At 44.0% G+C, this 14,773-nt stretch overlaps 1 protein-coding gene across 1 annotated transcript; it reads right to left on the minus strand.

The window, feature by feature from the left end:
• Positions 1–198: 198 nt before the first annotated feature.
• On the minus strand, positions 199–14,058 carry ncoa6 (nuclear receptor coactivator 6). The gene is made up of 18 exons (XM_030139775.1): positions 13,943–14,058; positions 12,822–13,156; positions 12,174–12,329; positions 11,926–12,048; positions 11,354–11,476; positions 10,435–11,262; positions 10,142–10,273; positions 8,333–9,638; positions 8,093–8,208; positions 6,717–7,049; positions 6,583–6,659; positions 6,269–6,499; positions 2,792–5,801; positions 2,400–2,456; positions 2,212–2,248; positions 1,720–1,761; positions 1,341–1,474; positions 199–584 (listed from the first exon to the last, which is right to left on the minus strand). The coding sequence occupies exons 2-18, from the start codon at positions 13,114–13,116 to the stop codon at positions 538–540; spliced, it is 7,047 nt and encodes a 2,348-aa protein (XP_029995635.1). The 5' UTR covers positions 13,117–13,156; positions 13,943–14,058; the 3' UTR covers positions 199–537.
• Between the last annotated feature and the right edge of the window lie 715 nt (positions 14,059–14,773).

Consider the following 14,773-nt stretch of genomic DNA (forward strand, 5'->3'; position numbering starts at 1 on the left):
CGCAGACCCCCCCGCCCCCACAAATTTTAATCATTTGTTCCTTGTGCCAGTATCAGCATTTCCTGAAATTTTCATCCAAATCTGTCCGTAACTTCTTGAGCTATCTTGCACACTGACAGACAGACAAACCAACGCCGGCAAAAACATAACCTCCTTGGCGGAGGTAATGAACACCTGTATACACGAATTGACCAGTTCCACAAAACGAAGCAGTAGAAAATTTAATTCAGTTTTACAACATAATTATACAATCATCATGACAAGCTCCATTTTCAATCTTCAACATGATTGATCCAGCATTTAATATAAAAAGCACACTCACACAAACACATACTATATGCACACATTCTAACTACAATCGGACATAGTAGAAGGGACAAAACAATAGGATAATTCTTTTTAAAACAATCTGTACATGCTTTCTTCTGCAGATTAAAAATTCATGATCTGCGACAAAGAAAATGATATCAACTGATTCACAGCGAAAACACAAACATTTACAGTACAATTCACAGGTTGTCACAACTTCAGCCGTGCCTATTTAGACTTCCTTCTTTTGGCCTGGGTGGGACTTGCTCCGGTTTCTGTCAACAAAAGGATGCATGCATTTTAGTAGTAATAGCAGTAAAGTTGGCTTTGACATAGTAGTTGACAGGTGAACAGCACCTTTTACACAGCACTTCTGTTCTGGGAATATTTCACTTTATTCTAGAGTGATGTCTGTGTAAACGAAATGGTGGGATCATTTGGTCCCACCTCTGTCACACCTCTGGAGGTAGTAACAGAGCCGTGATAAAGGTGGAATCTTCATTTCCAGAACACAATGTAAAAGGAACACCTATCGTTCCACAACCAGGGTGTGACGTTTTGATGACGTATTGTGTGTGCGACCCCCGCGCTAGGGGGATTTAAAAATTTGCGTACAGTACAGCGTGTACAGTAAACAAACATTTCAATGAGACCAGAAAGATGTTGAATTGGGGAGACACAGAGATCTGCGAGATGCTGTCACTTCAGGTGGAGGACTCCATCCATGCTAACATTTGTGAAATGGTGAAAGAAGGGCCGACTCTGGAGAGGTTAGCTAAGAAGATGAAGGCGCTATGCTCAGGGTATTTCCGACACACAAAGTTATACATCACACTATACACTGTACTGCGTCACCGCCCCTTTGATTCCGTAACGCAGGTCCGCTGTGTAGAAGTCCAGCCTGTTTCACCTCTGTTACTCCCTTGGCTTGACTGTGGAAATTGGTCAGTGGTGGCAAAAAGGTGGGATCACCATCTTACCTTTTTTCTGGGATCTCTGTGTAAAAGTGGCTTAAGTAACTGCTGTGTTACCTTTTACAGCAGCGCTGGTTCCAGGCCGTGCTGATCTCTTCCTGCTGCTGCTGTCCGCCACTGGCTCCTCCTCCACCTCCTTCTCTGCTCGGGAGCTCCGTCTGCTCGGTCCCTTAGGCTTCTCCACAGCAACTCTGAGAGGACCAGACAGAAACACAACAAACGACAGGGAAGGAAGGACAACGCAAAGAAGTTTTACTGCATATGCAAGGATCCAAGTTATCTCTGCTCTACTCAGAGAAAGATGCAATACCACTCGGGACTCTGCTGTTTTTCCTCCTCTACCACAGATACTGTCCATCTTCATCCCGACAGCATCCACTACGTCGACATGATGACTGCTTGTGTCTTTGCAGCGCAAACATGTTAAAATACATACCTTGAGACTAAGTTGATGGGCGTCTTTCTTTTCTTTGCCCATCTGTGATAGAAGTGGAAAAACAGCGGTAAACTATAAACTGTGCTGAACAAACATGGCTTCACTTCCCACCATATTATGACAATCCCCAGGTAAAGAGATATGGCCATAAAGTTAAGTGGAGTGGTGCACTTTACTTTGTGGATAGTTATTTATTCTTCTGACATGCATTAGTATATTTATATAGATGCATGCTAATCATACATACCAAGTGCTGAGACCACGTGGCTCATTGTTTTCACCATGTAACCCCCTGGTCAACCAAATGAACTCCCTGAGTTTTAGTAGAGTTAGAAATGTCTAAGCATTTCTCCTTCAAGAGCATGAGTCTTAAGTCTAGGCCAACTTTTCAGAGATCAATAGTAAGGGACACTGTAATAAACCCCAGCACATGAAGCATTACTTTGATTCACACAAGATTTCAAGGAATACAGATGTTATCGAGGCTCTTACCCCTGCTCAGGACCTGCTGCGACCTCTTCACCTGCACATAACAGAAAAACATTGTTTACAGATTTGCCTCCTACAGTAGCTTCACTTCATTCCAATATGGTAATACCAACATGGTAATGATAATATAAGATTCTAGCATTTTTGACAATTATCATGGAAATGTCTGGAATCAGCATTACCACACTTACCAGTCTTCTCAACGGCAGCAGGTTCCTCCGTCTGCGCAACTTCCTGTTGAATGGGCGCTGTAGAAGAGTATGAAAACAATTCAGCTGATGCATAAAACATATAAGACAAAAACAGGTCAGGCAATGTGTTAACAGAATGTCTCATGTTTACAACCTATCATAATCACAATGTCCCATGGAATTATTTTATAAATGACTATTATGTTTGAACAAGAAAATAAGGACTAAATTATACTATTTGGAAATCTTCAAATAGAAAAGTGTGTACAAAACATTTTACAGCACCATGTAATTACTAACAGCAGCTGTGTAAAAGAAGCTTAAAATGAAAGAGGTTAATGCCATAGTACACTTGATGAATGGTGAGAATATAGTTCATTCTGTGTGTTTACCTGTGGTGGTCTGAGTGACTTCAACAGCTGCTGGAGCTGGAGCCACGGGAGACTCTGCTGTTAAGGGGTTAGACTGGGTAGGTGGAGCTCCACTAGGGTTAGAAGCTGGAGAGGAGGCAGTTGGGGGAACCTCCTGAACAGGTACAGGTATGGCAACAATAGGAACAATAGATGGTAAAGGACTCTGCACAGGAGTGACAGTAGAGAGCACTGGAGCAGACGATGTGATGTTAGTCGTGCCACCAACAGTGGCAACAGGAGCTGGAGAGGTTACAATCTGGGCGGGGCGAGAGACTGAAACCGGTGCTGGCACAGGAGCCTGGGTAACAATCTGAGGAGGAACTGTGATTTGTGCAGGAGCTGAAGAAGAGACTGCAGGTGAAATGACATTATGTGAGGCAGCTTCCATTTGAATGGCAGGACTGGCAGAGGGATGAAAGGCCTGTGTAGTTACAGTAGGTCCAAGTGCAGGCCTCTCTGCAGGACTCTGCTGGGGGTCAGCAGCTATGACAGGTTTATTTTTCACCTGGCCAGCAGAGGATGGAGACATGGGGCTCTTTCGGATGGTGTTAACAGTCCCAGGACTAGAGCAGGGAGGGGGGGAAGCCAGGGGTGGCTGAAATGGAGATGAGGCTGAGGGGCTTGGATGGCGAGACGGTTGCTGGAGAGGGGGACTAGACTTTTGAGCAGACCCTGTCTCACCAGGATTCTCTGCTTTAAGGGTGCCTGGATTCATTTGTTGAGGAGATGGCAGAGTAGTAACTGGGGTTGATGATGGTACACTAGTAGCAATCTGGATTTGTCCAACAGCAGTTCTGGCAAGTGGCAGAGAGGTGGTCATGTTAGGCCCTGAAGGCTGGGTGGAGCTTGGGGCAGGAGAGAGTTGAATATTAGTAGTGGAAACCTGAATAGGTCCCACCATGGTGACTGACTGTGATACCACTGTGGTATTAGAAGCCACAGATGCATTAGGAACTTGAAAGATGGGGTTAATAAATACAGGGGTAGTTGTGATGAACTGAGACCGTGGGGGTGGAGCCTGCTGGCGGACCTCCTGGGGTCTAATGTTCTTGTTGGGTACAGCCACCATGGTGGAGACCATGGATGTGGGTGCCTGGGGAGTGGGGGCAGAGGTAATGGGGTTAGAGGTGACAAATACAGTAATCTGACTGGGTGAAATGGTACTAGAAGAGGCTGGGATTTGAATGACTGAGTGAACACTGGTCACAGGTTTAGGACTAGGGCTTGGTTTTAAAGCAGAACCAACTTGATTCTGAGCAGAGCCAGAGTTTGAATTCACACTCGCAGTTGAAAAAAGATTGCTCTGACTGGAAGTGACTGGGTTGGGGTTTGCACTCAGGGTGGTATTAGTGTTAGTACTGAGGATGGGACAAAAGGTAGATGTTGGGTTTACATTCACACTGGGATTGACAGCAAGAGTGGACATAGGGTTTTGGTTAGGACTGGGAGTGGTACTGGAGCTAACATTAGTGAGAGGATGTGAGCTTGGTATTGCAGCAGGCTGCACGTTAGGATTACTTGACGGAACTGGGACACCAGGTTTCGGTTTAGCTTCTGATTCGTTTATGGTGGCAGCAGTAGCAACAGGGGCTGGCCGTTCTGAGCTCTGTGAATTAACATGGAGGGGTCTTTCTGAATCCAAAGCACGCTTTGGACTGCCCTTTCCTAAACCATCCCTAACAGCATTGTTCTGTACAGGCCGAAAAGCTATATTCGGCAAACTTGTGTTGTCCAATAACTGGTTGAGAGAGGTGGGAGGCTCTCTGATAGCAGGTGAGACTTCAGAATCTTGAGGGTGTACTGCGTGCGGTGGCTGCCTGTCGACTGTACCCGCTTGCAGTTCAGTGTCAGGTTTTGGCTGCTGCGGTGTGGGAACACGAGGACTGGCCAATCTGGGGGCTGATAACTCCCTTAAAGGCTGTGGCTGGGGCTGTGATGGGGGCTGTGACAGGGGCTGAACCATCGGCCGTTGCTCCGTTGTCAGTGCTACCTGACTGTCTCTGACTCCTTCGGCAGGGTTGCCTTGCATCCCATGGAAGGAGCTCTGGCCCGGCTGTGCCTCAGTGGCCCCACTTACTTGTGAAGGCATAGATACTGGACTTGGGGGTACTGAGGTAGGGCTTAGCATCATAGTTTGCCCCTGTGGGTTAACTAACTGCTGCGGGTGGGGAGGGCATGGGATGGCCATCTTTGCCCCCTTTTGCCGTCCTGGACTTGGGGTTGCTGACTTGCGGCTGGAAGCTGGACTTGACCTCCGACTATTACTAGGACTTGCTCTTTTCCCCTGCCCTCCAGTCTGTTTGTCCTGTTTAGCACCTGCAGGTCCTGCTCCACTACCTGAGAAAGGCTGCTGATTGTTGTTAGTGTTATTTCCACCTACACTGCCGTTGTTGCTGCCTGGTAGCGTTAAAGTAGGAGGGGCTTGCCCGATGGCTTTAAGAGTTGTTGGGTTAAGACCCTGTTGGTCAAATCCCCTGCTCAGGTTAGGCTGCCTTGGAGGCAAAGGAATGTTGATTTTGGGAGGAAATAGGCCTGCAATAGAAGCATTTAACCTCTCAGGTGAAAGGTTGATTTCAGAGGGTTCAGTACTTGGTGGACGATTAGTAGGGGTGAGGGGATGGTGGTAGGGTCTAGGACTGGCTCGGTTGGGAGTTTTGGGCCTTGAACTCTGTGAGGTTGTGGGGACATTGGGGAAATGAAGGCTAGGCAAGGGACCACCCTGTTGAGGCTGATTAGGTAGCTGTTGCTGGGGACTGGCCCCAGTGTGCTGCGGTATTGGTGATGGACCAGGGCCTTGTTTCATCATGTGAGTGTTGGCTCCCTGATTGGCCATCATTTGTTGTGTCCCATTTCCAGACTGCACCCCCATTTCTGGGCCACTTGGTCTGTCCTGCTTGGGGTGGGGCCCTGCAGTGGACTCTTCAGATCCTGTACCTTGGGGACCCTGCACAACATCAGGATGGGACATTCTTCGGGCTACACCTGCAAGCTGAAAAGATTAAAAAAACATATATAATAAGGTTAAAGTTCATCAACACAAATCTATTAACATCAGTTCAAACATTAAACAGGGTTACAACAGATTTAAATAAGTAGAGAACCATTGTAGATACAATGTAAGACCAATTTTGTTAATGAGCCAAAGCCTTGTTGAACTTGTACTTACCCATATTAGCTCAAAGTAACATCTAAAATTAACCGATGCAATTTTACCTTATCAGTTACAACATAATTATTGTATTTTGATGAGTTTGCATTAATGGTTATTAGTTTCAGGTTGTGTTCATTTTATTGAATAGTCATAGCACAATCAATATATTTTTTTCTGAAAAATGGTTAACTAGACCAACTTCAGACTAGCAATAGACTAGGCTAAAAACCTGCAGAGACCCTGTTCAAAATGTGAATACCAGCATAGCCACTATATTAAAATATTCTGCAGAGTTTGAACCTCACCTGTGGGTTAACCATCAGTGGCATCCCTCTAGCTTTGTCCGGTGATGGTGGCACACCTCCATGTCCTTGAAGGCTGATCATCACAGGCATGTTACCTTGCTGTGAGACAGGCAGCCTCTGCACCTCAGGTGAATTGGCCATGCCCCGAGGAGGGAGCTGCCCTCCTGGAGGGATGGACATACGATTCTTTGCCTGCTCCTGCTGCATCTTCAGCATCATCATCATCTGCTGCTGTTGCTAAAATGTAAAAGTAATGACAATAATCAACCATTCTACTAATACCAAAACAATGTAATAATGATTTAAAATATTACCTGCTGTTGCAGGTGTGGCTGTTGAGCTTGTTGCTGTGGTTGTTGCTGAAGCTGATGAGGGTGCATCTGTGGTTGTCCTTGACCTCCCGTCTGTGGACCTGTCATTCCTTGCTGCCCTTGAGTATTCTGGAGGCCTTGGATCTGCAACTGTTGCATCTGCTGCTGCTGCTGCTGCTGCTGTTGCTGCTGCTGCTGCATCTGCTGTTGCTGTTGTAATTGCTGTTGCTGCTGTTGTATTTGCTGCTGTTGCATTTGTTGTAATTGTTGTTGTTGTTGCTGCTGCTGCTGCATTTGCTGTTGCTGTAACTGTTGCTGTTGCATGTGCTGTAACTGTTGTTGCTGTTGCTGCTGCTGCTGCTGCTGTTGTTGATGCTGTTGTTGCTGCTGCTGCTGCTGCTGTTGTTGTTGCATGAACTGCATGGGTACTTGTTGCAACACTCTCTGATCAGCAGATTGTCCAGGAAAACCTAGATTATAGACATGCAGACTGATCATTTTTCAAAGATCATAGATGTACTAAAATTATTTTATGACTCATTTACTTCAGTCAATTAATTCTAAATTAAGTTTGTTCTACTAAATTCTAAGAAATAGTGAAAATGCTAATGAATGTGACATATTCAAGACTAATAAAAACAGAAAAACATGCAAAAATATATTCTTAATATAAAAGGAAAGGGAATATGCAATGTTCTCATGTGTAATATCCTTAAGTACAATTTGTGGATAGTATTTATTTTTTAGATATTTATTACAAGTCACTGTGCTATTGTCTTTTAACTGTTTTATACTGCATTTATATTTTTATACTTTAATACTGCTAATATCTCTGACTTCTGTTTGATTGTATGTTTTAACCTTTATGCTTGCACACTGAGAGACCTCTACATAATAATTTCTATGTACCTGAATGAGTTCAAATGACAAATAATCTGTCTATGAATAAAGAGACAAAACTCCCTAACAAAAGTCTTTTCCTGTCATGCAGATGAGATTTGAGTTGTTCTGAAGGCAAACACAAAATTGCTGCAATAGGCTTAGACTAGTGGAAGACTCCTCATGATGCACTGAGCCTCTCTCTGCTCCTCCTCCTCCCTCTGTGCTTTATTGCCTCACAGGTTTTCCCTGGACTGGATGCCCTCCTACTTCCCTCCTGCCTCCACCATCATTTTTCATCTATCCATTAAGTTGTGATAGTGTTTATTATAAAGTTATTGAGATGGTAAAGGTCTCTATTGTTGGTTACTAACAACTACAGTAGAAGTATATCTACTATTAGTACTTGGAGTTGTAGTACTAACAGTTAACTGATAACAGCGATGGGTATTTGTACCCCCCCCCCCCCCCCCCCCCCTCCATTAAGAGTCTTGTCTTGAACAGCTCTAAATGTAAAGTATCATGAGAACTTCTGTTATGATTTGGTGCTATTCATTTGATTTGATAATAAGAAAGCAACTAACCGCACAAACAAATCATTTCTCATATGGATTAATTTAGTGTTGTCTTTTACCTGCAGGCCTATTGGCAAAATCTGGGATTTTGGGGCCTGTGTTGTCCAAGCCTAAACTCTGTTCACCACCTAGATTTGGCAGATCAGAGTCCTCCATGCCAGTGGCATCAAGACCACTAAAAAAAAGAGAATGAACTGATTAATCTGGCTGTAAATTGAGAATAAATTATGTAGTCATACATATTTTTTTTTATAACTGTTCTAGTCACAACACAAACAGTAATACATCCAGATCATTACCCAAGTCCCTCTCCTTGCTGTTGTCCCTCTCCTTCTTTGGGCTTCTTCTTTCGTGCAGGTTTCTTCTTTTTGGGTTTAACCTGATTGGCTCCCCCTGCTCCCTGTTTTCCTCCAGGCCCAAACTGACTGGCTGAGATATCGCTTTGCAGCAGGTTGACCAGAAGTGGGCTAGTCAGTGTTACATCCTTACTTACTGGAAAGCCACTCTGTTGTCCACAGGGTCCCCCCATTGGCATCTGACCAGGGAATTGAGGATTAAAGTTCATGCCATGACCCGCAAAATGGCCATTTCCCATCTGCATATGCTGAGGGCCCCCCATCATGCCTTGTTGTTGCTGTGCCTGCATATCTGGGACCATCTGTTGGACCCCCATGTCCCCTGCTGCAACACTGGGATCTCCTAGGGGATGACCATGTTGCTGAGCTGCCTGCTGTTGCTGCTGCTGCTGTAACATGGCCTGTTGCTGTTGTTTCTGCTGCTGTAGCTGCTGCTGTTGCAACTGTTGTTGGATAAGTGGATGACCAGCAGGGAGCCTCATCTGTTGTCCATGCATGCCCATGGCTTGATTAGGATTGCCAGTGATAGGAACCTGTTGGGGCTGTTGCTGGTTCATCTGCGGGTGTTGTTGTTGTTGTTGCTGCTGCTGCTGCTGTAGCTGTTGCTGTTGTAACTGATGCTGTTGCTGCTGCTGTAGCTGTTGTTGTTGTAGTTGAGCCATTTGCTGTTGTTGCTGTGGAGTCATCTGCTGTGGGCCAACTTGGCCTTGGAACTGAGCCATGTTACCTGGAACATTTGGAGAGGGGCCACGCATCATCTGGCCAGGCATGACCCCAGCTGGAATCTTGCCTCCAAAAGCCTGTTTATTGCCCTGCATCTGGTTGGCAACCATCTGTTCCATCATAGAGTTTTGTTGCTGTTGTTGCTGCTGTTGCAGAAGCATGGCCTGGTGCCCTTGGCCTCCAACCATCTGACCCTGCCCATGCATCACCCCCTGGCCTTGCTGAGGCATCATTTGCTTGGGTGGGGTCATCCCTCCTCTCTGCCCTTGACTGAGGGGCCTTGAGAGGACAGTCTGACCTCCACCCTGGGCTTGAACCATCTGGCTGGGGGAGGAAGACACGGGCTGGGCCTGATGCTGGAGGCCCATCATCTGTGTCTGCAGACCAGGTTGTTGCTGGCCCATGCTAGGACCAGCAGTGGTACCTGGGGGCGGACCTGCCATACTACTCTGGACACCCATAACATTGGATTGAGCATGTGGTGGGCCCTGCATTGAGTTTGGTGTGGAAGCTGACGGCTGAGCTCCTAATGCAAAATGGAGAGAAGCAACAACAGAAAATTAACTTTCTTTTCACTGCATGTTAAACCATAGCATATCAGATGAGTCTGCAATCAAAATCAGTGGAAGATCTTAAATCTAAATGGGAAAAATCTACAACTAGCTAGGAGCTGATGGGTGAAATGATTAAACATTGGTACTTCTGTCAAATTACCACTTGTTAGAAAGGAACCAGTGAAATAATTAGGCCTATACCGAATCCAATAATTTACAATAAGATTTTCTTGCAACATTTTGTAAAAGTAATAAAATGACTTTTCAGTATATAGTTAGTAAGCAAATTTCTTCTGGATACTTTTTTGTTCATATTAAAAATTTAATTTTGTAAAGGGGTTGTTAATAAAGAAAGAGGAATGTTTAGTTAAGCCACATTCGGCTTTCAAATTCCTGAAAACTGTAATAAACCTTTGTTCTGTCAAAACATTTTCCATTATAATGTTGGACTAATGTTACTCCAGTGTCATTTTACCTGAGTGAGCCATTGCCTGACTGCTCTGTAGCTGCTGATTGGGTCCTCCACCTGGGGTTCCTGGAGTGCTAGCACTCACCTGACCTTGGACAAAATTTGGGTTGGGAAAACCCATGGGACGCTTGGCCATTCCTGTAATGAGTGTTGGTTAACTCTGTTATATCACACATTAAAACACACAATCAATAGTTACTCTGGCACAATATACCCAAATATCGACCATATTATCACAGCACATCAATTAGTAACCAAGTCTTGTTGTGCAACTGTGTCTGACAAGACATTTTACCAACCTGGATGAACTTGGGCACCAGGCTGTCCATGCTGGGGTATTCCCATGAATCCTTGTTGCATGTTACCCTGTTGGCCAAGAGCTGCTCTTCCTGGTGAACCAACACCCTGTGGAAAACCCTGTGGAGTTGTAGGTCTCTGAGCCATCATGGGAGGAGTCCCGGGTGAACCCTGCTGAAAGGGAGAAGACGAGGAGCCAGGGGACTTGGCAGTAAGGTTACCCTGTGGTCCAGAAGTTGGTGGTAGGGGTGGAGGCGGTCTTGGTGGTCCTACAACGCCACCAGGTCCAGCCTGTGGGCCTTTAGGCTGGGGAGCTGCAAACTGACCCATTCCTGCCTGCTGTTGCTGCTGTATCTGTGGCTGCCCCATAGTGTTGAATACTTGTCCAGCCTGTTGGCTGCCAAATGGATACGGAGGTGGAGGGTGACTAGGAGTCTGAACTGTAGCAAGCGACGGTGGCCGTTGAACTATTTGGCCTTGGGGTGGGGGCTTCCTCCAGGCAGGGCCTCCTTGGGCAGCTGGAGGCTGGAGGACCCCAGTGGGCATCTGGTTCCAGCCAGGAGGCACTGCCATCTGGCCTGATGGATTGAAGGGTGGTCGCGGTCCCAGCTGAGAGAGTTGAGCTTGTTGCTGGGCTTGCTGCTGTTGGTGATGCTGTTGTTGGAGCTGCTGCAGTGCTGCAGGATTGAGTGGTCGTCCAGCCTGCAGTGCCTGCATGTGATGTGCAGCCTGTGAAGGCATGGGGCCTGAAGCATGTGGGCCGGGCTGCTGGTGTTGAAGCTGCTGTTGTTGCTGAACCGACATACCAGGCATCATTGGATCCATTACATCTATGAGACAAAGACCCCATATTTTACATTATTTTACATTCTAAGAATCAATGTATTTGACATGTCTCATTTGATATACATGGTCCTAAACCTGTCTGTGAAGATGGTCTTGGAACTCGAGGGTGCATCTGTCCACTGCCACCTGGGACCATAGCCTGGCCGGCCATAACAGGACCAGGAGGAACCATCGCTGGATTACCCATCCTCACCCCACCTAACAGATATGCATATTTAATTATTATTTGCAGGCAGGAAGCAACCAGGTGGTGATTGTATACAGTCTCATTGAACAAGTAATAAATGTGTTGTCTACATACTGTATAAAACATGTTTACTAAGTTTAATTGCTTGGTATCACATACAAAATCTAGTTATGCATTGCCATATTTCTCAGACTCTCTCAGTCGTCACATGGTTTTGATTCAGTACAAGCTTCAACATGGGGTGCTGTAAAAACATACTTACGTTTTCCACCATCATTCACTCACTAGAAAGATCAACATTAAAACCCAATCATTAATGGCTATGCTATACTTAGAAAAGGAACTATTAAGTATCAAGAATAGATTCAACTAAATATGACTGAAAATAAGTCAAAAGGGTTGTATATCATCTTCTAAATAAAGATAATAACCATATGGAATAATGTCAATAGAACAATACCTGGGCCAGGCTGACCTGGAAAGCCCACATCCATCCTCATCTGGCCAGGTGCTCCAATTGGTCCATTCACTCTGACTTCTTGTCCTCTGTTTGGTCCTGCTGCTACATTGATGGCCCCTTCCCCTGAAATCCCACAAAGAAAACATGACATTCACACTAAATTCAATTTGCATTATTCACTTTTAGGTGAAACTGAAAAGTAGATCTCTTTGCAATGTGTTATAATAATCAAAAAGCTGAGCAGTGACCTTCTATCTGCACAGAGAGAATCCCCAGGTCTCTAAGCTGCTGCTGGTTGTTCTGGGCCAACAGTCTGAGTCGCTCAGCAGCATCCCGAGGAATGTTGAAGGTAACACGTACGCTATTCCATGGCTCCACATGTTGTGGCCGCAGCCTCTCAGTGCCTAAGATTGACAATGAAGAAGTAAATATAAATCTAGCCAAAACACATTTACAGACAAAAACAAGCTATTCAAGAAAAGGGTACAAGTATACAACAGTTGCTCTAGCAGTTTGTGACACATAAAAATATGTACACCTGCAGTGTCTTTATTATCTACCTGACAATTCTCAGGTATGCAATACTACAAACCCAAACACCAACTTGTACACTTGAACACCTTCAAAAAACATATCCACTGCCAATGGAAAGTGCAGAGTCTGGGTATCAATTAAATACAAATCTTAAGGACTTCAAATTTCTAGGTGTCAACGCATCTCTTGAGCTTGAGGAGGTGAGGAAAGAGCAGGGGAAAAGCCTAACTTTACATATGCAAAGCTGATACAAACTTATCTCCTGTTGCGGACTGGAGACCACAACTTGCTACCAAAGATGAATTTACTACACAGTGACTTCAAGACTCAAGTCCTAATGCAATTGATTCCACAATACTAACCCATATCAAGCATGTTAGGAATTCCACTGAGGACACTATCGAGTTTTTCTGTGAAGTCCTCATCCTCCATATTTCCTTGAAAAGCAACAAAAACTGTAAAATCCTCTCCTGCTGTACAGTCTTGTACTTTGCCATCTTGCTCGTTGACTCTCTGATCTTCTGCTACTGGGCTTCCATGGCAACTGTCACCATCCTCTCCTGCATCGTCTCCAACACCTGAGTCCCTGTCCGAATCATTATCCTGATCCAGGTCTTCTGTCCTCTGGGACGGCTGAAGTGGGATTCGTTGTGCCATCCTCCTCCCTTACTAGGAGTGGCGTTTGAACTGTCTTATGCTACAATTTCAAGAGAGGAAAAGAAAAAGCATCATTACGCCATTCTATGAGCAAGAACTGACACAGTCAAGTGGACTAAATAAGGGCCTTAGCTGAAATGACTTACAAGCATATTGGATTCTGGATTATTAAGAAGCTAATACTAGACTACCTGCTTTTACCTGCACTTTGTTGCAAGCTCTAGGTGAAACATAACATAATATAAATGCATATTATTTATGTACATACAATTCTACTAAATGTGACATAGCAAAGCTGTAAGAGTTGATTAGTTACATGTCTACGACCGCTAGCAAAACGGATGGCACTAATATTTATTAAAAGGTAATGTAAGTGTTTCAGATTATTGGTAGCAACGTTATTTCAAAATGGTTTAACAAACCATCTGCCAGTGATGGTGGCCAGCTTAGTTAAACGTTTTTTCGGCCCACTAACTTGGGCCTAAGCACAAATGTAAGCTAACGTAACGTTAAAGCGGACACATTACGAAAGAGAAAACAAACGTTAACCCTGTCTAGTGTCACTGTGCAATTTCCCAAGGACATAATATAACACATCTACAACTCAAATCCGCGAGTTTTTAGCAGACCGAACACTATGCAAAAGGATAACACCTATCTCAAGGCGGCTCCTGTTAGCAAGCGTTAGCTAAGTTAGCAGGGTGGACTGCAGTTAATTCATCATGAATGCATTGAAAAGGAGATTTTAAGATTTCCTCTACGTCAACGTTAACTAATTACACGGAACCAACAGTAAATAACGCATGCAAAAAACCCAAAGCCTTACCACATATATTCATCTGAAAATAAGTTAAACCGGTGGACATCTGCTAGCTAGATAAGCTAACAAAACATGAAATCACAATGTACGCAAAGGGAGGTCGTTTCAGAATATTGTTTCCGGAAGTCGATTTCAAAATAAAAGCCAAATAGAGGAAGCGGTTAAAACGGGTTTGACTAAAATGAATGGACTTCCTTCAGTTCAGATGTAAAAGCTTCACAGTTGAGTTTTGTCATTTAAAGGTAACGATAGGATTTCTACTTTTATAATATGTTCTTAGTTACACTACCCTGTGAGAGTACAGGAAACAGTATTTGAATATTTCACTATTTCATTTAGCTATTTTATAATGACAATACAACTACACTGTCGCCCATATAGTTGAAATCATCTTGTTTTCAAACACATTCCTCTTTTTATTCCTATTTATACACATCAATAACTACCTTTGACCAGCTGTAATGATTACATACTAAGCCATAGATACACTTTATCAATCAAAAATAAATAACTTTGTCACAATCATTTCCCAAAAAGAGATAAAAAATATTTTATTCCAACTTTATGGGCAACTAAGTAATTATTATGCTTGATTACAGCTCTAATAAAGGTTTTGAACTGGACAATAAATCTACAAAATACCGTAAACATTAACTCAAAACCAGGCTTTATAAACCTCATAAAAGTACACAAAATATATTTCAAACTTTACTATCACTTGACCTAAGATTATACAGAACTACCGAAAACAAATAAAAAGCATGAGGATATGATATTTATATGATTATATAACTTAATTATTATATAATTTAATTACATAACATGTAACAAGTATTA

This window comes from Sphaeramia orbicularis, chromosome 7 (genome assembly GCF_902148855.1).
Source record: "Sphaeramia orbicularis chromosome 7, fSphaOr1.1, whole genome shotgun sequence".
NCBI lineage: Eukaryota > Metazoa > Chordata > Actinopteri > Kurtiformes > Apogonidae > Sphaeramia > Sphaeramia orbicularis.

Coding starts and splice junctions, on each gene's coding strand:
- ncoa6 (XM_030139775.1), bottom strand. CDS start 13,116: ATGGCACAACGAATCCCACTTCAGCCGTCCCAGAGGACAGAAGACCTG. Junction 11,477..11,925: donor TCCAGGTCAGCCTGGCCCAG/GTATTGTTCTAT, acceptor CATATCTGTTAG/GTGGGGTGAGGATGGGTAAT. Junction 6,500..6,582: donor AGCCACACCTGCAACAGCAG/GTAATATTTTAA, acceptor TTTTAGCAACAG/CAGCAGATGATGATGATGCT.